At 47.1% G+C, this 23,024-nt stretch overlaps 2 protein-coding genes across 3 annotated transcripts in view; both read right to left on the reverse strand.

The window, feature by feature from the left end:
* Positions 1-152: 152 nt before the first annotated feature.
* On the reverse strand, positions 153-17,469 carry brpf1 (bromodomain and PHD finger containing, 1). Of its 2 annotated transcripts, XM_056592849.1 has the most exons (16): positions 16,875-17,454; positions 14,900-15,687; positions 13,800-13,989; positions 13,080-13,367; positions 12,092-12,609; positions 11,266-11,464; positions 10,681-10,812; positions 9,129-9,257; positions 8,278-8,740; positions 7,876-8,175; positions 6,547-6,825; positions 5,662-5,809; positions 4,680-4,813; positions 3,816-3,931; positions 2,305-2,459; positions 153-1,333 (listed from the first exon to the last, which is right to left on the reverse strand). In XM_056592849.1, the coding sequence occupies exons 2-16, from the start codon at positions 15,640-15,642 to the stop codon at positions 1,150-1,152; spliced, it is 3,978 nt and encodes a 1,325-aa protein (XP_056448824.1). In that variant the 5' UTR covers positions 15,643-15,687; positions 16,875-17,454; the 3' UTR covers positions 153-1,149. The 2 variants fall into 2 exon arrangements, with proteins under 2 accessions (XP_056448824.1, XP_056448833.1); XM_056592858.1 differs by lacking the exons at positions 153-1,333; positions 3,816-3,931 and having other exon boundaries at positions 2,383-2,459; positions 16,875-17,469.
* Positions 17,470-17,541: 72 nt separating this feature from the next.
* LOC130384579 (serine/threonine-protein kinase WNK2-like) overlaps positions 17,542-23,024 on the reverse strand; it is a 35,284-nt gene continuing 29,801 nt past the window's right edge. The window contains exons 28-29 of the mRNA XM_056592836.1: positions 20,368-20,672; positions 17,542-20,214 (exon numbers count right to left, since the gene is read on the reverse strand). Of these exons, the coding sequence (XP_056448811.1) occupies positions 19,876-20,214; positions 20,368-20,672 (644 nt within the window). The 3' untranslated portion in view covers positions 17,542-19,875. The remainder of the gene's footprint in view (positions 20,215-20,367; positions 20,673-23,024) is intronic.

A 23,024-nucleotide genomic window follows, 5' to 3' on the forward strand; every position in this document is an offset into this window, starting at 1 on the left:
GTCCGGTTTATCCTGAAAAGAGACAAAAACAAACATTGACACAGCTCACGCGCAATTGTATAAAAACTCAATTCTTTTTATTAAACTTCTATCTTTATGCAATTTTTTATGTATAAAAAAATTCTACAGCCAATGGCCTGAGACTACAGACAGTTTTCGATTAGTCATCAAGAATCATTCACCAGCAGCCTGCATGATACGCACACATGCTCACACACACACACACACACACACACACACACACACACACACACACACACACACACACACACACACACACACACACACACACACACACACACACACACACACACACACACACACACACACACACACAAAGGCATGATCAACAAGAATGTTGGGTTAAAAAATAAACATCAGGGCTGCCGAGCCGTGTCCGCCGTCAAGGTGAGGGTTCCGGGATTCGTGGGAGCGGAATAAATAAACAGTTTGGTTGCACTGCAGACCTGGCGACTCGGAGTGGGGGGGGGTGGGGGGGGAGTCGCACTGTGGAGTCTCTGCTTGTGCTCTTTGAAACGGCGACATCACGGTAGTGGGGGTGGTTGGGGGGGGGGGGGCAGGAATAAGAACAAGGCTGATGCACAACACAGCGTCACCTCACCACAGAGTGTGTGTTTTGTGGAGGTACAGTATTGGAATTTCCTGTCTGAATGTGAACAGAAAGTGTGTGGGAGACAAATGAGAGCGCCTCGATTTCACACGATTAATATCATATCCGCTTTGTTTGTTTTCCTTAAACATCTTATCAGGCCGCATTTAGATCGATCCGCGTGAATTATGATTCTGGACACATCTTTTTCTTTTTTTTTTTCATCATCATCACCATTATCATTATTATTATTATCATTATTAATACCCTTTTTCCTTTATCTTAAATACAATATCTTACATTTCAGGTTAAATAACAAACTTGTGTATGCGTGCGTGCGTGTGTGTGTGTGTGTGTTGAGGATGTAGTGCTTTTCACTGGGTGCTACTTCCACTACTTGTGTCCATCAGCAGGACCCCAGACTTGGTGGGCTGGGGGTCTTCACCTCTTCACCCCACAACCCCCACAACCCCACCCGCCTGCTCCATCACGACATGCGGCGTCCGGGACCAGTGTGGGCGAGCCTGCCGCCGCCGTGTTCAGTCGCTGTCGCTGGTGTCGCTGCTGGGGTCCCCCTGCACCTTGTTGCGGTGCTGCATGGCGCGGTGGTAGGCCACCTGGACCGACTTCCGGATGTTGGACTTCCTGCCCTCCAGCATCTTCTCGTTGTCCAGCTTCTGGTCCACGCCCAGCTGCACCAGCTTGGACCGCGGCAGCCACTGCCTGCGAGACACGGGTCACACGCCATTCAAAAAAAATCCAGAGGTGGCCGCTCTAACTGCGCAACGCAAAAGAGCGTAGTTTGGCTGCCAGGGAGGTTTGAGTGGGAGGCGTTTAGGGAATGCTGATAGTACGTTTCTTGTAAACTATGAGAAAGGTGCGGGCTTGCCAGACATTTTTCTTTTCCGTAGAAGCTATCAGATAACAGATGTGAATTTATTGATAACATTATTGAAAAGTAAAAAAGTGACACATTCTGACTTGAACTCCCAGTGTCACACCCAATGCAAGTCTCAATGTAACTCCCAGTGTTACTCTCTATGAAACTCCAAGTGTATCTCTCAGTGTAACATGGCACTTCTTTTCTTCTAAATAGAGGTTTATTTTTGGAGTCTGATTATGCCCTCATCAAATGTATCGACGTTTAAATATTCCAACATATTTCATAAAAAGGGTAATAGTTAATAATTTAACATATACACCTCTCAATCATCCATATATTATAGTATTCATTTTCTTAAATTAAATGCTTCAATCAATGGTTAGGAAGGAAGTTAGGAAACCTGCTACGCAGGTGTAGTAAGTGATTCATGTTCAACGTGACATTTTAGGACATCCTCAATATCAAGTGGGGCGTTAAAGACGTAGACAAATAATTCAGCTGCAAAACCATGACCTAAAAAGACGCCTCGTCGTCTTCCACTCCTCCTCCCTTAAAACCACATTTGCCCCATTTCTCCCTGAAGCAAAACTATAGTTCTGAGTTTTCTGTATGTGCACTTTGTTCAAAGCAAAAAAACTGTCAGATGCCTGAGACAGTATGTAGATAATTATCGGAAACCATCTGATTTGTGACTTTTTTTTCTAAACCACATTTGAAAATGCAAGATAAAAAAGGGCACAAGCGGAAACTCGAGAATGGAACATGAAGAACATGATGCTCTGGAACTGAAGTGAAACATGTGCACACGTACCACGTTCGCTTGTTGTCAAAGAAGAGCACCAGGAAGAGGTGCTCTCTGGCCTCCTGGGTCATCTGCTCCCCCAGCTTCAGCACGTCAAGGGGGGGCACTGGGATGGGCACGCCCCGGTGGAACACCCCTTCCCTGGGCATCTTGGGGTCAATGATCTGCAGCGAGCGGTGGGAGGAGGGAGAGGGTTAGATCAGCTCAGTGTAACAATGGGACACGGCATACTAGCGCGATCATGTTCGATCGTTGTAATCCCAGACGGATGTCTTCAAACACAAAAATAAATGTCACAGCTGCACAAAATTGTGGCATTTAATCTTCCGTGTCTTCCACTGGTGTGGATAGCAGTTAACTATACACACACCATTATGGGACGATTCTTGAAATACGATTTAATTGTACAATTATCTTTGCGTATATAATTTTCCGTGGTGGTGTGAACAGCCTTCAAAGTAGCTATAGTATGACTAAATTAGACCTTTGGAGGCATGAACTTCCACTCCAAACCACAGTCACACAATCTTTTTTTAGGGGGCTGACCTGAAAAGTAAATGGCATCACCAGTCATTGTTTAACCAGTCGTTTTTTTAGTTGCCGCCCCTACCACCAAGTTCAAACACTCCAAACTGTGGAGTGTGCAAAAACACACCTTCTTTCATTCTAAAAGTATTGACAGAATGGAGTTTCTTGTAATCATTGACAAATGGAGTGTACACTCCTTATATAAGTGCAATACATCTGAGGGAATAAAAGGAGATTTTCGGCTCCTTATACAAGGATTGTATCATTTTAAACACCCTGAGACAGAGACAGAGCGAGAGACACACACGCACGCGCGCACACACACACACACACACACACACACACACACACACACAGCCATAGAAAGTGACAGAACCCCACAGAGAGAGACACACAGACAAAAAAAACAGTGAGAGTGAGAGAAAGAGATGGAAACAGAAATCGACAAAGAGAGACTGAAAGAGATGGGGAGAGTCAGAGACAGAGAGAGACTGAAAGAGATGGGAAGAGTCAGAGACAGAGAGAGACTGAAAGAGATGGGAAGAGTCAGAGACAGAGAGAGACTGAAAGAGATGGGGAGAGTCAGAGACAGAGAGAGACTGAAAGAGATGGGGAGAGTCAGAGACAGAGAGAGACTGAAAGAGATGGGGAGAGTCAGAGACAGAGAGAGACTGAAGGAGATGGGGAGAGTCAGAGAGAGATAGAGACTGAAAGAGATGGGGAGAGTCAGAGACAGAGAGAGACTGAAAGAGATGGGGAGAGTCAGAGACAGATAGAGACTGAAAGAGATGGGGAGAGTCAGAGACAGAGAGAGACTGAAAGAGATGGGGAGAGTCAGAGACAGATAGAGACTGAAAGAGATGGGAAGAGTCAGAGACAGAGAGAGACTGAAAGAGATGGGGAGAGTCAGAGAGAAGAAAAGAGATGGGGAGAGACAGAGACAGAGACAGAGTCAAAGACGTAGACAGACAGAGTCAGAGACAGAGTCTCACCAAAGCCGGGTACGAGGGGTAGCCTCTGCACTTGGCCCAAACCAGATCTAGGGCGTCCAGGGTCGAGTAGTCGTCGGAGGTCATCCAGCACCCAGAGCGGCTGCGACTACGCACCACTGAGACAAAAAAAAAAAAAGCCCCCACCGCATGGTCACAGAAAGACGACACACCACCACACACGCACACACACTCCCACACACATACACACAGTAAGGAAACTGGGCCTCCGTCAGCATAACACTGCGGCAACAGTGACTCCTTTCCATTGTATACTGTTGCAAGTGGTGCTTATCTCTACATAATCTTCTGTTGACGGGAGCGGTTAAAGAAAATGTTCGCTAAATTGCAAAACTACGACTACTGAACAGGTGTTTGTATGTGTGTGTGTTTCTGCTGTGCAGGTGTGTGGTATTTGCGGGAAAAAAACAACCATCTCTGTATGTGGCAATGATCACTGTGGCCTTTCCCACACAGATATACTTTGCAACTATAAATCTAAAAAAATAGTTATTTCATGTACTGCATCACATAACTCTCCATCATGCCTTTCCAGTGTGTCACAGTGTTTCATTTCATAGTCTCACGCCTGGAATACAAGCATTTCATGGCCTGTCATGACATTGCCTAACATTATGGTGCACATGACCAGTACTACCTGGGACGTGTTACCTCTCAGGCTTCCACACTGTGCGATGAGTCACCATTGTTACCATTTCATGCATCATACCTGTACCACCTCAACCACTAGAAGATGGCAAACAATGATACCAAAGGATGAACCTCCCCCGCAACATGCATGTCTGTGTTTGTGTGATCAAGCGTGTGCATGTCTGTGTGTGTATATGCCTGTGTTTTTGTGCTTACGGTGCGAAACACTGCGCGAGCCTCCGACGGAGTAGGAGTCGTTTTCCGTGCCGGACGTTTCCTCGCTGCTGTCCTCGTGGAAGGCTGAGCGGGAGAAGGACGTCTTTCCGCGGCCCTGCTTGGATGGAGTGGTGCTGAAACACACCCATACACACACTGTCAGTCAGGAGGTCCCAACAGGAGCTGTTGAAATGCTCATGGCACGAGCAAAGTTAGCCTAAGCTTCTTTCAGCACCTAACTGTTTGATTACTGGTTTGATTATAACTTCCTCAATACGTAGAAGACAATAGTTATTTATAAGGCGTCATATCTTTTGCTGGGCTGTGTTCTTGTAAATTAGCAAGTTAAAGTAATGTTACTAGCGTCTAATTCATTCGATTGACATGACATGATGTCACTAAACTTAGCGTAAATAAATCGAATATGTTAACTCGTAGTCTGAGACGTCATATAGATTATTGGTGGTGAAGACAACCCTCAACAATGATCCAACGTTTTTTACATCTTCTAACCACTTATTTTGTTATTGTTTTGACTGGGCGGCCTACAGTATATAGCTTTAAGCCCTATGAGCAAAAGCAGGTGTCACAGTAACAGATTAAAAGGAAATGGGACATTGTTTTTTACCCTTCTAATGTTATAATGTTCTTTGCAGTGTCCCTGACAAATAAATAAATAATTAGACAAGAAAGATCGATTACTTGGTGGTTTTGATGTCATCTAATGTCTTATATTTTGTCTAACTTTAGAGTGAGATTGTTTTAAAGGATCATGACTGTTCGTATTGTTTTACACAAAAGACTTGCTTGTATTCTCTTGCTAGTCTGAATAATACTGCCATGATAAACTGCTGGTAAGAAGCAGGTGAGTGGTGAGGGGCTGAATTGATCAACTTGTGTGTCGAACACCCCCCCCCTCCCCGACATGGTTCCCCTACCGGTGTCCCCAGTCAGAGGAAGCGGCCCTCTGAAGCGCCCCTACCTGGTGCGGTCCGAGGCCGCGCTGCTGCTGCTGCTGCTGGTGGATTCGGAGTCGGAGCTGGACCGCGGCAGGCTCCTCTCGTTCCTGTACACCCGGAAGCTCTCCGTCACCGGCTGGTTCCCGCCGTCAAACCCGTTGCTCGGTAACCCTGGAGCGCAGAGTATATTGAGTTGTTTAAGATAATGAATACACTGTGGTGCACTGATTGAATAAATGCACAGAATAAAGCAATGCATGTTCTCTTCAGAACGTTTTAAAACTTTAAGGTCGGCTTCTCTGTACGCTTTGTTTAACCGTTCCTGTTGATCCGTCTTACTGCTTGGCTTTGTATTCAACGTGCAGATTCACTGTTGTGCTTTACTTGTCAAATTACTGTTTAGATTTTAATTTGTTTACTCTCTTGGTAAAGAGATCTTGATCTCAACAAGACAAAAATAGCCATAACATCTCACCGAGGGACGTATCAACTACACACCTAACAAATATCGTATCAGGAAAATGTCAGAACGTATTATTTACATACAGCTCAGTCAGCTAATAAACTCTAGAATCTAAATTGCTATATTTACTTCCTCAATTAATTATTAAGTGCCAAACCGCAAGCAACAGGAACCAGTAACAAAACGTGAATGGCTGTGACCACTTCAGCGTACGGGTCATTTGTCAACCCGCCTGGGTACGTTTCCGGACCACAACAATAGAATCAAAGTGAAAGCTTAGACGCAAATCTACTGTAATTCATGAGATTGATTGGATTCTAGGCGCAAGACTATCTGGCGCTGAACAAACACGTGATAACCCATAACACAATCAGAGGTAAAAGGGCTGATTTCCGATGTCCTCCAAACAAAGGATGGATCAAACAACACGAGGCGGATGGCGTACCCAGGAGCAGCTCCTCTGCGTCGCTGTCGCTCTCCGAGGTGGAGCTGCTGTGGGGGCTGCGGGGCCTCTTCCTCGGCCGCGACGGGGACAGCAGGGGCAGCTGCGGGGGTCCGATGGGGCTGGGGCTCACCCCCGTCCCGCCGTGGCCCAGGTCCCGGTTCTTAGGGGGGCGGCCGGGCCTCTTGGGGGGTCCCGCCGTCTTGGGGTTCTTTTTGGAGAAGAGGACGGAGGTGCGGCGGCCCACCTCCGGGGCCAGCACCGAGGAGGAGGCGCTCAGATCTGGGGGGAGGGGGGGGGGGGGGGGGGGGGGGAAGAGAGGGAAAGGGTTACTTCTTCACATTGATTTTAAACTACTGATTCATAAATGTGCAGGAGTTCAGCAAGAGGAATAGAGTCTAGGTCATAACACTGTTATGAAAAAAGTTGCGATTATTTTGCTGATTATTTTTCGACAATGTGCCAGGTTTGTAACGTGTGTGTAATGATATTAATGTGTTTGGGCATACAAAATTGAATGCATACATGTTTTACCTCTTTAATTAATTGCGTCCTTTCACAAGCCTCAAATGCCCAATTAATTATGCTTGAAAAGGTTGAGTAGATTAATAATGCCGCTTTTCCACTGCATGGTACCAGCTCGACATGACTCGACTCGACTCGACTCAGCTCGCCTTTTTTGCGTTTCCACCGCGATCTAGTACCTCAAGTGGCTGCTTTTTCTAGTACCGCCTCGCTCTAGGTTCCAAGCGGCTGAGCCGATGCTAAAAGGTGACGTCGGCAGACGGCCGGCCACTGATTGGCCAGAGAGTGTGACGAAGTCACGAGAGCGACATGGCAACCATGCTGGTAACAGCCATAGCAGCGCCGCAGCCAACATATTCCACTTCTTCAACATGCCAGCTAATAATACGAACACGAATACCATCGCATCGGTGTTCTCCATTGTTGTTATGTTGGTTCTGTCCATGTGTAGGTTACGTAGGTGTTGTTTGCGTCGCGTACAAAAATACGTCACAGCCCTTTCGCGCAGACGACCCCGCCCACGTCCCGGAGGTACTATTTGCGGTGGAAAAGCACCCGCGCTGCTACCGTGTCGAGTCGTGTCGAGTCGTGTCGAGTCGAGCTACATGTGCGGTGGAAAAGCGGCATAAGGTCATGTTTAAAAAAGGTTAAGATCAAAAGATTTAAAGCCATAACCATTTAACCACATGTTAAATATACTGATACATTCTGATAGATTCACTATGTGGTGTCCTCGTCAATGCGTGTTTGAATGTGTTTCGGCGTTTCCTAATACATAGTATGACCGTGCCATGCATCGGGACTGACCCTTGCCGCCGATCTCCTGGCTGCTGCTCTCCCCTCCCTCGTCGTGGCGCCCCGGGACGGAGGGGTGGTGGGGGAGGGCGGAGAGCCGCTCCCCGCCCAACACGGGGCCCAGGCCGGCGCCCAGCTCCCGCTGGTGGGCCAGCTTCCTCTTGACGACCGCCATCTCCTTCCTCAGGGCTTTGGCGCGCCGCGACTGGCCGATGCTGTGCTTCCCCGCATTGGTCTCGTCGAAGCGCGCCTGCAGAAAGTGCAGCTGGTCCTCCAGAGGCAGCCGCCGGCGGTTCTCCGGCAGCAGCAGATCTACAACACGAGTGCACAGGGGCCAGAGGTCATACATCTGCCCTGGAACTAAGAAAGGTCAGGAGTGTGTCAGGGGGGGGGGGGGGGAGAGTGTTCCCTTACCCTCCTCATTGGAAGACAGCGGCAGGTCTCTGTCTCGCTCCCTGTCTCTTTCCCGCTCCCTCTCTCGGTCCCTCTCCCGGTCTCTGTCTCTGTCTCTCTCGCGTTCCCTCTCCCGCTCCCGTTCCCGTTCCCTCTCCCACTCGCGCTCGCGCTCCCTGTCCCGGTCGTTGTGGGGGCTGTCGGGGCTGGGCTCGCGGGGGAGGTGCAGGCCCGCCTCGTAGTCGAAGCCGATGCGCTCCGCCTGCCGCCGTGCGCTGCGGATCACGGCGGCGCCCATCTCGCGCAGCCGCAGCGCGGCGCGGTAGAACACCGTGTCCTTGGCGTTGTACTTGAGGCAGTTGTTGACGATGAGGCCAAAGTCGGACTCGAACGCCTCAAACGTGAGGTAGTGGTGAGACTCCAGCAGGTTCCACATGGTCTGGAAGTCCATGGGCGTGTCGATGTGGTCCAGGTAGTCGGGTACCTGTGGACGGGTTAGATGGACGTTGAATAATGAGGATTTATACAGCGATACACTCCACGTTGATCGACGTGGATGTGGAGCTCATTGACCGAGATAAGACTGTGGCCACACTGATTCAGCCAGGGAACGCTCTAGAGACATCGTTAACTAGACTTCAACTTTCTTGCGCTAGCCCATTCGCTAATAACATCTATAAAACAATGTTATTGTTTAATAGCAATTTGACCTTATTATATTATACATATTGTGTTAACCTGTCCAGGGTGAGAGACGAAAGAAATTTCCCCTTGAGTTTATGCAAGGGTTTATGCAAGGAATCCCATCTCAAATTACAATGGATGAAACTGTATGTGTGTACATTATGTCTGCATGCGTGTCATCAGGTTACCTCTGCCAGTGGAACAGGTTCGGTGAAAAAGTTACTGGTGTCTCTTTCCTGTAACTGCTCCAGGGTGCTTCTCAGCAGCACCAGGAAGGGAGTCAGCTGCATCTCTAGCGCCATCTGCTGGACCTTGATCTGAACACCCAGGTTCAGACCACAGCAGACACACATTCAGAATACAATGAATACATCATCCTACATGTAAAATCTAGGGGCGAGTACTGCCAGTGGATTAGGTAGTAGGTATGATAGTTACACTAATGCATGCATTAAAAAAAGCACATGGTTTCATTATTAAACTTCAGGACAAATCAAAATAAATATATTACAATGTAAGAAATATAAAAATATATGGAAATATGTGTAGATTTGTCCTCAGGCACGTGAAAGAAGTGCACGTGAAAGAAGTGCAGAACGAGGCAGCAGGTTGAGGACGCAAACCAAAAATAGCTGCAAAAAGCACAGGGAATGACCTCTGAATTAGTGGACTAGACTATACAGTATCTCCCACGAGTACTACGGACTAACAACTCGTGAGACGTAACCATAGAGTGTGAATATTATAAAAGTAGCGTCCGTGACATTGCCCTTTGGTTCACACACGACTGTTACTGTATGTTCCACATTAAGACATCAACCACCAATGCGGTTTTTGCATGCAAACAATACCGGGAAAAAATAACATCTTTGGCCGGCTTGCATTGAATATTAACTCATTAATGTTCAATCCGAAATTACTTGTTAACTTAAAGAATTTGTGCAAGTTGCTTGTTGGTAATAAAGATTTAAACTGTTATTTATTGTATTTTTATTTTTTTTAGGTATCACAAAACGGAATGTAATACGAAAAAGTAGGTACTATTTGAGCGGTTTGCTATTGACTCTCATTTCAACCAGAATGCATTGCATGACGACACGTTGGGGAGACACGGACCAAAGCCGCAATGAGACCCTTGAGAGTAGGGACTAGTAAGAGAGTGTTCAGGTGATTAAATACATAGATATTATCTATAGTTAGTATATGCTACACGTGAACCTCCTAAGATGGGGCAATTTCATCGGTTCGCTATCTCGGCATATTGGACCGCCATCAGTTCTCGGCAATTCCTCATTCGCCCTCTCACGTCTGACACGTTCGAAATTAAACTGCTGTGGGCCGTCATACATGTTATTTGTGGTTCTTGCCACCTCTTAGACGCCATAGTTCTAGTACTAAGCTGAGGCTACCTTCCACCACGTCTCCCCAACGTGTAGTCATCGCCAGTTACTGCCAGAAACGCCAAAAACTGGACTTTAACACTATTTTGGAGACACTTTATAAATTATACACATATTTTGAGTGCTTTATGTACCCATTAGTCAAAACTTCCGGTTAACCTGCACGTAGGCCTTTAACTAGCGTCTTTAAAAAGGGGCGCGCTTTCTGCATCCATCCGCGTTGAACCCCCTACAGGACGTTACTGGAACTACACATTGGCGTCTGCCGCCAGTGAACGGAATGAGCGGGAGTGTGAATTAATGGAGGGCGAGAGGGATGAACAAGGACAGCGGGGCTCACCGTCTCCCTCTTGAGCTTCTCCCTCTTGCGTATGAGCTCCACCAGGAGGCGGGCTCGCTCCAGGTCGTGCCTCAGCCTCTGCCAGGCCTTCAGCTGCTCCTTCAGCGCAGACGGCTTCTCCTCGCCCTCTCTCTGGAGCATGGGCACCGCACATACATAGAAACGAAGACAGACAGACAGACAGACAGACAGACAGACAGACAGACAGACAGACACACACGTCAGATATAACAGTGATTCATGATAAACTGTGGTGGAGATTTCCCTTGGGAAAAATATTCTATATCTAGGCCTATATATATATATTTTTATATTAAACATATTTTAGGTTGTCCTAACCTGCGCGATATTGTACCCTAGCTTTTTGAAGCACTGTTCAAATTAGTGCTACACAATTAAACCAGTGAAGAAATAAAGAAAATACAGAAATAAACAGAAATGTTTCAAAGTCCTATTTTTAGATCTAGACCCAATTCTTAATGTAACATGGTGGTACAGCAGCAGTACGGCATTCTTTGGAGAAAACCCTGCACATGTGCAGTGTGGGAGCACGTCTGTGTCTTTGTATGTGTGTGCGCGTCTCACCACAGGAAGTATGGCGCTGCTGGGTGGCGGCGTGGGCAGGATCTGCTCCACATTGCGTTGGGACTGCAGGTGCGTCTGCAGCCGGCGCAGCAGCGGCACGCCGTTGCGACTCTGCCGCTTCAGGGTCCAGTAGCTGTGCAGCCTCTGCATGAACTGGCTCTTTCGAGGCACCGTGAGGTTGCTGGTGATCTTACCCAGCCTGGACACAGGGGAGCCCCAGCACGGTTCCGTTATTCAGACCACAACCTCTAGGTTCTAGCGGTATAAAGAGATTTGTTTATGTACTATGTGCACTGGGTTTCTGTTGTCTGATGGGAGTTGATTGATTGTCGTGTTGTGCTGCAGGAAATTTATTTCTCCACGGGGATAATTAAAGTACTTATCTATTTATACATGATTTCCTAAAAAATATTTGACTTACTTAATATTTTTAATTTTTAAGGGGGGGGGGGGGGAGAAATCATTGGTCCAAGGACTGATCGGTGTTTCGAAGTATACGGCTACTCGAATTCTAAGCTACCCTGGACGGGATTTAGCGTGAAAGAAAAAAACCCAAAAGAAAATAAAAGAAAACGGCGATTGTCGCCGAAAAGCGACAAGTTTGCAGGTGTGTAGATAGTCTTAAAGGGGGTGATCCCAAAGATTTTCAAGTACCCAAAGTTCAGTTAAGGCAATTCTTATCGAGGTAACACAATGTTGATTGAGAATGTAAAATAAATCTTTGAGATAACCACTGTAATGTCCCAAATTAAAGATGACAGATGGATAACTAACGGAGAGCCGAGGTAGAGAGGCGTGTGTGCGTGCGTGCGCGTCGTCAGCATACCTGTGGGGGGGTATGCAGGGCACCGACACAACCGGCGCGGCCGCCCTCTTCTCCGCCAGAATCTTGCGGGCGCGCTTCATCTTGATGCGGGACTTGGCCTTGGCGCGCTTGGCGCGCTCCGAGCTCCAGCCCTTGGAGTCGTCGTCGTGGCCAATGCTGGGCTCGTCGTCGTCCTCCAGCTCCCCCTCGCTGTTGGACGAGCCCATGCTGGCCCCGCCCACCCCGGCCAGGGGGCGGGCCGAGCCGGGCGGAGTGTGGATGTCGCAGTAGGCCGTCTTGCGCACGCTGAACGACGTGCCGTTGGCGCCCGTCTCGCGCACTGGCTCCATCTTCATGTAGAGGCCGGCCTGCTGCGCGCAGGTCACGTGGAAGGCGGTGTAGCAGTTGGCCTTGTGGCACTGGATGCAGGCGCCCGAGCCGCGCTGCTTGCAGATGTAGCAGGTGAGCTTCCAGCGGGCGGGGGGGATGTGCTCGATGCTGTCGATGGGCTCCAGGAACACTGTGTTGGCGAAGCACACCTGGCGGGGGGGGGGGTGTCTCAGTTCACTACTACGGTTCACTACTACAGCACTGGGTTAGAGGAGCGTTGCGTTGCTGATGGGATCACTGACTGACCCTGATGTGATCACTGACTGACCCTGATGTGATCACTGACTGCTAAATGGGAGAAAGGATAACTTTGGGAGTTAAGAACTTTACTTCCATCATAGAGCTCATGGCTCATTATCTAAACAAATGCGGAAAATGAAAAGGGCATTGCTGTTCAACATTTCACCATCATACTTAATCCCATCATTGTACACCCCCAACTTAAAGCAAAAATCATAACAAATAAAATAATTGAGTGTTTAAGTTTAGAGTTGAAACAAATACGATACGATAACGTACACACACACACACACCTCTCATTTGTTCTCGTAAACAATCAATTCAGAAATATCTGAACACGAAGAACAGGTAGTCGTGTCAGGGGGCACAGGCAGCTCACCTCCGGGATCCAGAGGGCGCACACCACGTGCGCCCAGCGGGCGTCGTCCGTCTGCTTGAAGGCACCGCCCTTGTTGGGGCATAGGGCGCAGTCCACCGCCCTGCTGGGGGACTGCAGGCAGCGGCGACACAGCCACTGGCCCTCGGGGATGTAGGGCACGCCGTAGCACTCCTGGTGCACGGCCAGGTTGCACATGTCACAGAACAGGATCACGTTGCTGTTCTGACACTCGCCGTCGTTGCAGATGCAGCACACGGCGTCCTCGTCGATGAGCGAGCTGGGGTCCGCCTGTGCAGGGGAGTGGGGGGGAGGGGGGGGGAGGGGAGAGAAGCAGTGGTTTCAGTGGACGGAGGGATTTGTTTTGTTTCCGTTAGTGATCTGTTATTTGCATCATCTCCCTGCACTTTGTCTTACATTGGCATTGCATCAATAAGGAACAGATGCATTGTTTTAATCCAAAAGAAGGTTAAGCTTGCCTAAACGTAAATTATAATTGATCTATTTTACATATGTAGCCCTTTTTAATACTTTTACCATTATGTTGTTCTGCTGCTGCAACATCCAATTACCCATCGGGGACTAATACAGTTTTATCTTAACTTCTATTATCTGAGAGAACTTCTATTATCTACCACTCCATATCTCCTTCCCCCTTGAATCCATCCATCCGAGTCACCCTGCCGTCTCCACTGCTTAGCGGCTATGAGTTCAGGTGCGCACCTTGTTGTGGCTCTCAAAGTAGGACTCCTTCTCCAGGCGGTCCATGAGGTACTCAAACACCTCCTGGGGGATGGGCGTCACACCGTCGGACCGCCGCTTGTCGTTCATGATGTCCAGCCAAATGTAGTCCTCCTCGTCGATGTCGTACTCCACCTCCTCGTCCAGCTCCTCCACCGACTTGTCTATGTACCTTTTGGGGCGGGATTGGGAAGAGGTGGTGAAGTGACTACCGTGATGAACGACCACCAGGGGCGGGAGGAGGTGGGTGGAGAGGGTTTACAGGGAGCATACGGTAGCACAGATCAGTTCACAGAGAGAAGCCAGGGACAACGTTATCTGTTCAGCCGGGCAAAACAAAAAACGGACACAGTCATCATGATTCATGGTTATTTCTTATTGTGCCCATGTTGTTATTGCATTAGTCTGACAAATCAGACTTTAGAGTAATTCTAAAGTCTGATGTTGGACAAAGTGACTCTGGGTGAACGGGGCGTTTCGCTTTCTTTCGCTTTGTATTTGTTTCGTCCAAGCTTGTGACTGGAGGCGAGGATTCTGTAAGGGTGGAATTGGCAAACACAAACTCGGCCAGAAGTGTTATAAGTGTCTGTAGAGGTTTCAAATCAAGACTGCGTACAATGGCCACTGTCGACTGGCAACACTTAATTAAAGCCCCTTCAGAAAGTCACATGCACTCGTGTAAATGAGTTTTCTTCGGTAGAATATCTCTGTGATTAAACACTTTTATGTTCCCGGCCAAGGCTGGGCACAATCTCCCCCCAGAAGTACTGCTATAAAATAGAAGGGCTGCCAGATACGAGATTACTATTGAATAGACTTAGATTCAGTTAGTCTTAGTTTGTAATAACATGCATCTGACACAATACAATAGGAGTATGTAGAGTGAGAACCTTGAAGATTGGTCACAGCATATTGACTACAGTTAACCGGATGCACAGGGGAGCTACACGATTTTGAGTGACTGTGTCAGGTGTTGAGGCTGCATTACGTGTAATCTAAGAGCCCTTAGAGCTAGACGGCCAGACAACATCCTCTTGGCCCATTTCATGTTGTGGCCGAAAAGGATCCCAGTCAAAACTCACCTGTAGTAGGACAAGTGGCGAGTAGGGGCGTCGGGCCTCTCCTGGTCCAGCTCTCTGAACACCGCCTCGGGCAGTTTGACTGCGGGGCCCGACGGTGCGCTGTGGTGATGCGACGAGCCCTCCTTCTTCTTCTCTTTGCTCTTGTGCTTCCCGGACTTGGGGGTGGCTTTGCCACCGTTGGCAGCCGGCGTGTCTGGCCCCCTGTCCTTGCCGTTCCCCCCGGCATCGCTTCCCCCCGCGCCACTGTCCGCGCCGTTGCACGCCGCACCTCCGCTGCCCCCCGTGCCGGACGACGGGGGGTCCTCCGTCTCGCTGTCCTCCTCGGACACCACGTCAATGTTCTCAAAGATGTTGATGCGGTGGATGCGCCCCTGGATCTCCAGCTCCACCATGCGCTGGGCTTGGGCATACGTCATCGTGTCCCGGCCCGGTGAGTGGGAGCGGTCCGACCGGCACGGGCTGCCGGGCGTATTCCCCCCCTGGCCTTGTCCGCCGCCCTTGCCGCCCCCTCCGTCGCCGTCCATGGAGCCCGCGAGTGACACCCGCGGGGGCCTGCCTTTCCTCTTTTTCTGGGGCATGTTAGGTGCAGGCGTGGGGTTGTCGTGGTCATAGTGGTAGAGGTGATACTCTATCCCGCTGTAGCTTTTGTAAACTTTGCGGCAGGTCTCCACAGGACACTCGTATGGAGGCTTGGTGGCCCGGAGGTTGTGACAGAATGTCTTCACGTCAAAGTCTAGCCCCATTGTGCCAAGGGCCACTGCTGGGACGGCTCCAACACAGTTTTACATCTGAAGCATGGGCAAAAGGCAGCAGATGAGACGCAACTTAGCATATATATATAAATAGAAGTTTTAAAGACAGTTTAAAGGTAAATGTGACACCAACTAACTCAGCTCAGGCTGTTCACTGGTTTTGTTATCATCACGTGACAAACGTCTTTCTGCACCATGGCAACAGACTGACTGATAGATATCCTCAGCCTCAGTTTAAACATTTAAACAGCCACCTGTTCTAGTCTAGCTACACTACATCTACTTTAAACATGTTGTCGTGGGCGGGTCAACACCAACCCATCAAACGAATCACTGCATCCTGGACTACAAACGTGGACCAACCTGTCTGGTAGCAAGTAACAAGGATTTTGAAAAGAAGCAAGCACAACGGAATAAATTAACCCGCTCTAATGTTAGCTTTAGCATATAGTGCGTCCTCCATGTAGTAGCCTACACTGAACGAAGCACCCCAGCCTGCTACTTATGAGCTACCAGGCTAACGATAGTAAACAAAAGCACCAACCGCATTTCCAACCACAACATCAGCCACACAGCAGAGAGGACAGAGCCAACGTTAGCTCTAGCTGTCGTTTGTTAATTTTGGCGGATTTTTTGTTTTGTTCCGCTCAATGTGGCATAATACACCCCATGCCGTTTACACCAATGCTTGTATTCACGTGCTAAACGTTAGCCCGTTAAAGCTATTAATTTTTCCGTAGAGGAGAGGACGCTTCGGGACTTCACAACACAAGCAGGGGACACATTTAAAGTTCGCAGATTGACATATAGTAGTCTTACTGTCGCTCATCATTCTGGCTGCTACAATGTTTCCCTCCACAATGACCTCACCCTGAGAATGCTAGACACCAGCAGCAGAATGACAGAAGAATGTTTAGTTAATAAGACTACGGTGGGAAAAAAGGTAGGGATACCTTGCTTGACTAGGCAATGTGTTGATTTAATAATCCACCAATTAATAGTCTTGAAGCTGGCAAGACACACACACACAAGCGATGCTTGGTGGTACACACTATACAGAGTTATTTTGAGTGTTGCCGATCAGGGTAGTCTTGACTTCTATATTCACATTTAGCTACTACACATGAATTGTTGGAATATAAGCTAATATTAATTAATACTCAACGCCCCACCCAGCTTCATGGTCCTCAAACCATGTAGCGATCTATATTATAAACACTTACTACTCCGCGTTCCTCGAGACTGCGTGCGGCGAAATCTCACACCAGATCGGAAGGTTTGCAGACCGATGTGTATCGATCAAATGGTCCCAGGTAGATTTACACCAAGCGCACACGCATTGGAAATGTTTACGATAAAAAACAGTATTGCATTGAGTTCATTGTGATAGGAATAATTCAGGAACTCGACCGAACAAAAGGGGCCACCATTGCTGAACGCCATTGGCGCGTGTATACACATTCGTCAGGCGAAGCAGGATCTACTTCTTTCCGTCCAGATTCAAAAATGTCCACATGTGGAAGTTTTTGTATGTTTTTAGTTCAATCAAATATGCGATAAGGTTCAGTAGACATTTTACTCTGCATTTGTTTTATAATGAAAACGGTCTGTTGTTGTTTCCCTGATAGTGACGAATCTACCGATGTGTTTCGCCTGCTATAGGCTTTGATGTTTTTTTTTCTTCCGCCAGTTTACTACTACTGAACCGTACTGAACATCATGGGCGTCGGGCGACTGTCAAGGCGTTCAAATACTGGACCCCACTTTTGCTAATTCAGCTTAAATCAAAATAACGTATTTTATTCAGAAATATATTTCAGAAATTAAACGTATGACATTGATAAATATGTTTGAATATATTTTATTAATATTTTTGTGATTTGTCAGAAATAACTACATTATATGTAATAGGAGAAAAGTAAGCTTTAATTGTATGTTATTGTGCATGTACAATTGTATTAAAAAACAACTAATTCCATATCAATTTGTGGTAAATGAACAAGGATAATAACAACACTCAAGCTCAAAATAATTTTATTTCTCTCACACATGTACCGTCTTAGTGATTAGAGTGCAGCTGACAGGTTGGATCGGGTAATGCAGTGGGAGATACAGCAGACCAGAGCTTAAATGCAAGCGTTTAGACAATCAGCGCATATTCACTAGATGGTAGTGTTGTTCCGAAAGAAATTTGATGAAAGCACTGTGGGCACAGATCTGTACATTTTGTGCGTCCATGTGTACTCAACCCTCCATCACGGCGAGTATTCAAACAGTGTGTATCCCTCACCGGCTGACGACAATAGTCAACAGTCTGGGAGGTGGAGAAATGTGTACCAGAAACAAGTTACAGAGAACAGAAATCTCTTACTACTGGAAGTCTTTAACCAAAGCAGAAGACATAATGATCTATAAAAGTCCCATTCAAACCGAATTGATGAAATACTATACATCAATACTTCCCCCGCTCTTCCCACACATAAATACAAAGAAAACTGTACAATTCACAGCTTGGCAGGGTTGGTGTGCTGTAACATTGGAATAGTGTAAAGGAAAATTTAATTTTACACCACAGTAGCTGTAACGTTAACCATTGCTGGGAGGATAAAACTAACACAGTAAAGCCATGCTCAGTGATGTAAAGTACACCCAGATCATATTTGAAACCCCTAACCACATGTAATAAGTGGGAAGATCGTGTTCTGTTGTGCAAATATCCCATATTGGAGTCAGAGTTTAGCATTTCACACAAGGGAATTTAAAAGTAGAATGTAATATGAAAAGAAAAAAGGGAAATAATGCATAATTGTTTTTCACACAAGGCAATAATACTGCTTCTTCAACATCTCATCGCAGAGGAATTTCGAAGTTCTTTAAGTACCATCTATCCTAGTTCTTCATCCATACATCACAATAGCAGCGTCAAAAATGTTTCACAATACAAGAACACTAAACAAAGATTGCACCAAATAATTGTACACATTAAAACATATATAGGACAGTGTTGAAAGTAAACAAGAGGATTTCATGTTTGTCTTGTGGTTCGTAACTTCGGATCAACTTTGCAGCCAGCTCCAGTTACACATATGGGGTGGGGGATAAGGCTTGTGGCAAGGCCACTGTCAAAGCTTTGCACGGGGTTTAGAAAATTGCACTTTAAAGCCTCAGAAACCCAGTTATCATGTTAAACTGCTACATTCTGATTGGGACACTACCAGAGGTCTATATAGAGGACTTTGTACAGTATACATGGCTCTGGACACACCGACGACCCAACCATTTCCAGCAAAAAGCTAGGACAACTCTCCCACACTCCTCTCGCAATTTAGTCATGCTATTCACGAGGCTGTGTCCAAATGAACCGTTTGACCTGATAAAGTGTAGTTTGGCTGCTGGCTTGGTTAGTCTCATCTCTTCTAGTACCTCAGCTTTAGATATACCGTTTCTGCAAGGCGGACAGACATGTCACCATTATGGCGTTGTGTTGCCTTCACAGGTAGGGAGCGTAAATGAGGATAAAACAGGACTTTTATTACTTAAATAAGAGCATATACTGTGTTAATAGTGCATTTCTACAAGGGCATTCATATGTAAACCAACAACAAAAAAAGTGTCTGCAATGCATTAAAAACAAGTAGCACTCAGGCCACCATGGAAATAAAAATCACTTATATGCGGACGTGCTTTGCTTCACAGAAAAAAAGCTATGTTCAAGGCACTACATTCCTTTCGACATTGTCATAAATACTGTTCCTTCTTCTCAAGCCCCCCTGTTTGGATTCAAATGTAGTGTTTTAAAGTGGACAGAAATTGAAAAGGCAAAAAAAAAAAATCACTGGAATCAGCAGCAAATGAATTGTATCGAGAAACGTCTCATTGTGACGGCGTGTTGTATATGCAGTATGGCTTTAAGCTAGACAAAACCAAAGCCTTGAAGTATTAAGACACGCATACGTTAACATATATACTATACAAACATACATACTCACGTCAACTATAGGCGTTTTATAAAGATATCAACACTTAGACAGAATTATTTACAGTAGGAGCACACATTGTGGACACGCTCTGTGTGTGCGCGTGTCTCTGGCGACCCAAGAGTCAGAGCGTAATGGATCAAGAGTACCGCTCCTGTAGACACTGTACTGGTGTTCCCCTGCTTTGCTGCGACCACCAGGGATCTCTTTAGCATGGGCGGGGGAGGAAAACTGAAGATACAACCCTTCACATCATCCGGTTGCTGTTGGTACACACGGCATTGTCAGGATGGTGGAGGATGAGAGGGAAAGCCTGGGCCGTCGGGGTTGCTATGGCAACATAGGGCATCACTCCGGCGACGCCTAGCAGCCCGACGGCCCCCACGGGGCTCGGCATGCCGGACCACTGCTGGGCGTAGATGGGCCCGGGCAGAGGCCCTCCGACATGGCCCACCGGCATGATGTAACCGGGGGGAAACACGGAGGCGCTGGGACCTAGAGCTGTGGGTCTAGGAGGGCATAAAGCGGTGGACAGAGGGCAGGACAGAGGCAGCTGCAGCTTGTTAGCAGCCGTAGGGCATCTTACCTGGGAACAAAAAGGGAAGTTTAAAAAAAATGACCTTGAAACTGTGCACTTTCCTGAGTCATAATCGCATCAAAATGGCACGGATCTCAGGGCAGTTCAACGATTGTTCCCAAATCTCTTCTGTCCCCGATTATGCCTCTCCGCGGCAGATACCTCGTTTGCGGCCGGTCCGATGGCTTTGCTTCGGCCTCCCAGGTCCTGCCGGCGGGTCTGCTCTTTGATCTGGTTCAGGGAGGGCCGCGGCTGGTGGGCGCTGGCTAATGTCTCCTTCGTCCAATCGTCTACCAGTCTGTGAAGGTCTTCTGTGAAGGTACCCTTCTTGTTGTTGTTGTTGCTGTTGTTGCTCTGGATCCTAGCTTGCCCCGTGATTGGCTGAGGGGACTGAGAGGGAATGGCTGAGACGAAGGGCTGCGTCTGATTGGAGGCCGTCTGAGCGACGGGTGTGCTTTGAGATGACCCTGGAGGAGAAGTAAACAATAACTTTACATATGCCATAATTTATCATGTCCTGCTAATCAATTGGCCGCTTGGCAGTTTGTATCTGAATCAATTGAATATGTTTATAGGTAAATTTACAAAGCTGACATCACATCTTTCAATGCAAATGGGACATACTTGCATTAGAGATTATGATAATTTGAAGAATATACACTATTTCCTACTGAGCAGCCAAAGGACTTTAGCAGTTTTTATAAAGTATTGACGATTAAAACCAAATTTTTTCAAGCAAGCACTAAATGAAACAAGACTGAAGGCACACTGCCATGCAAGACAAAAAACATATGTATACATGTATGCATTTTTCCTTGTATTTCAAAGTCTACCTGTATTTCAACAAAATCTGCCACATTAATTCAAGTGACAAAATTGCACATTGTTAAAAACATGACGTATCCATGCAAAAAAAACAATAAAGACGACAAAAGGTATTCCAGACAGAAGAAGAAAGTAATTGAGATAGTTACTACTACTGCGCTCTTTGCCTAGACAAAGTCGTTTCAGAGTGGACCCTATGAAGGAGCAGAACAGCACAAGACAGAAACAGTTAGGCCAGGACTCGGGACAAGCTCCCTGAAAGCCACACACAGCTACCAAATCAACCGGGGAGAGAGAAGAAGAATAGAAGAATAGAAGGGTGTATGGGCCGGTGCTTTAGAGATGGGAAAGGGAGGCAGACCAATGGGTGCTTCCGCTCATGCGCCTATTCCAGAGGCTGATGTGGGACGTCTAGGTGATGGAGAGGACTACCACAGAAAAATTAACCCTGGGACCCAGGTTATTTTATGGTTATAATAGCTGTCCACAATTTGGTGACGAAGGGATTTAGTTTATCAGGAGGGCGTGGCAAAGATACCTTAAACCTTCCGACAATCAGACCATATTGATTCTAAAGATTGGACCTTCACATTATGGTTAACATAGCACTTTGTTCAGTGGAACTGTACTTGATGCCATTAATGGATAATGAAGTCCTGATGAGTCAGTTGAATCACCTTCATAAAGAGATTCATAAAGCACGTGTCTGATAACATTTAATAATGAGTATCATATAACATTATAAACAGAATTAAACTCCTGCCACATGGAAGTCCATTAGTGAGCATCGTAAGCCTAACGATACAATTATTTGACTGGAAAGAGGCGGTTGTGGAACTGAGCATGTATTCATCAAGAGAGGCCTAGCACAGAGTAAGTCCATGTACTGCAAGAATGCCTGTGAAACATGAAATACGTAAACGGAAAAGGAAAAATCCATACGGGAAGAGCACAGACATAGTAGCTGGAACACATTATAGTCGGTACTTGTCAGGAACATGCAGGTAACAGAAAAGGGATGGAGGAAGAGGAAGAAGTAGTAAGATTGATGATACAGCCCTTTAAAATGGCGGAACAAGTCTCCATCAGTGCGGTTTCTGGCGCCTGCACCATGCACGTCTTCCCCCGTCCAAACATGAGGGACAGAGAGCTGGCCAATCAGGGTGGGATGAGGGGGGGGGGGGGGGGGGGTCCCTGAGTTAGTATAAAGAGGACTGCTTGACTGAAATTAGGGAGACACAATAAAAATAAAATAAAATAGTGGATGAAGACACATTCAAACAAAGAAGGAAACGTGGCTTTCACACACACACACACACACACACACACACACACACACACACACACACACACACACACACACACTGGACTAGACTATCTTCCATCCCTGTACAGTGTTGAGGGGGGGGGGGGGGGGGTTCTGCTCAAAGCCAGAAGCAGCGCACAAAGCTCTTGTATGTTGCACGTTACAACTAACCCACAAGACAAAGCAGTTGAATGGCCTCAAGGTACGAGGGGGTGGAGGCTAGGATGAGGAACCAACAAAGGAGGGTTGGGGGTACAGTCTGTCTTTCTGTCCAATGAGGGTCAACCAAAAGTAAAAGGGCTTTGGTGGGGGGGGGGGGGGAGCAGAGCATAATTCAGGTGAAACCAGAATATGGCAGATGAGTGAGGGGCAAATAGAAAAGAACAAATACAAACAGATGGACAGAGACACGGGTCCACTGAGGAATCTAGTGCGCGGTTTGCTACTAGATTTATAGGTCACTCTCTCTGACGTTTGGTGGTATACCGTCCAGCCTGCGAAAGGTGAATATAAAAGGGGAAGAAGAGAAGAAACAAGAGACACTTCTGTAAACGTGCACAGCGACTGGGATGAGAAAAAAGCCCACCATTAAAAAAGCAGCAGCAAAGAATAATAGGAGACAGATGGTCTAAACCAAGAGAGCAGCAATGTTCCTATTGCAGGGGTGAGCTAGTGCGCTAGTGAACTG

This window comes from Gadus chalcogrammus, chromosome 1 (assembly GCF_026213295.1).
Source record: "Gadus chalcogrammus isolate NIFS_2021 chromosome 1, NIFS_Gcha_1.0, whole genome shotgun sequence".
NCBI classification, from domain to species: Eukaryota; Metazoa; Chordata; class Actinopteri; order Gadiformes; family Gadidae; genus Gadus; species Gadus chalcogrammus.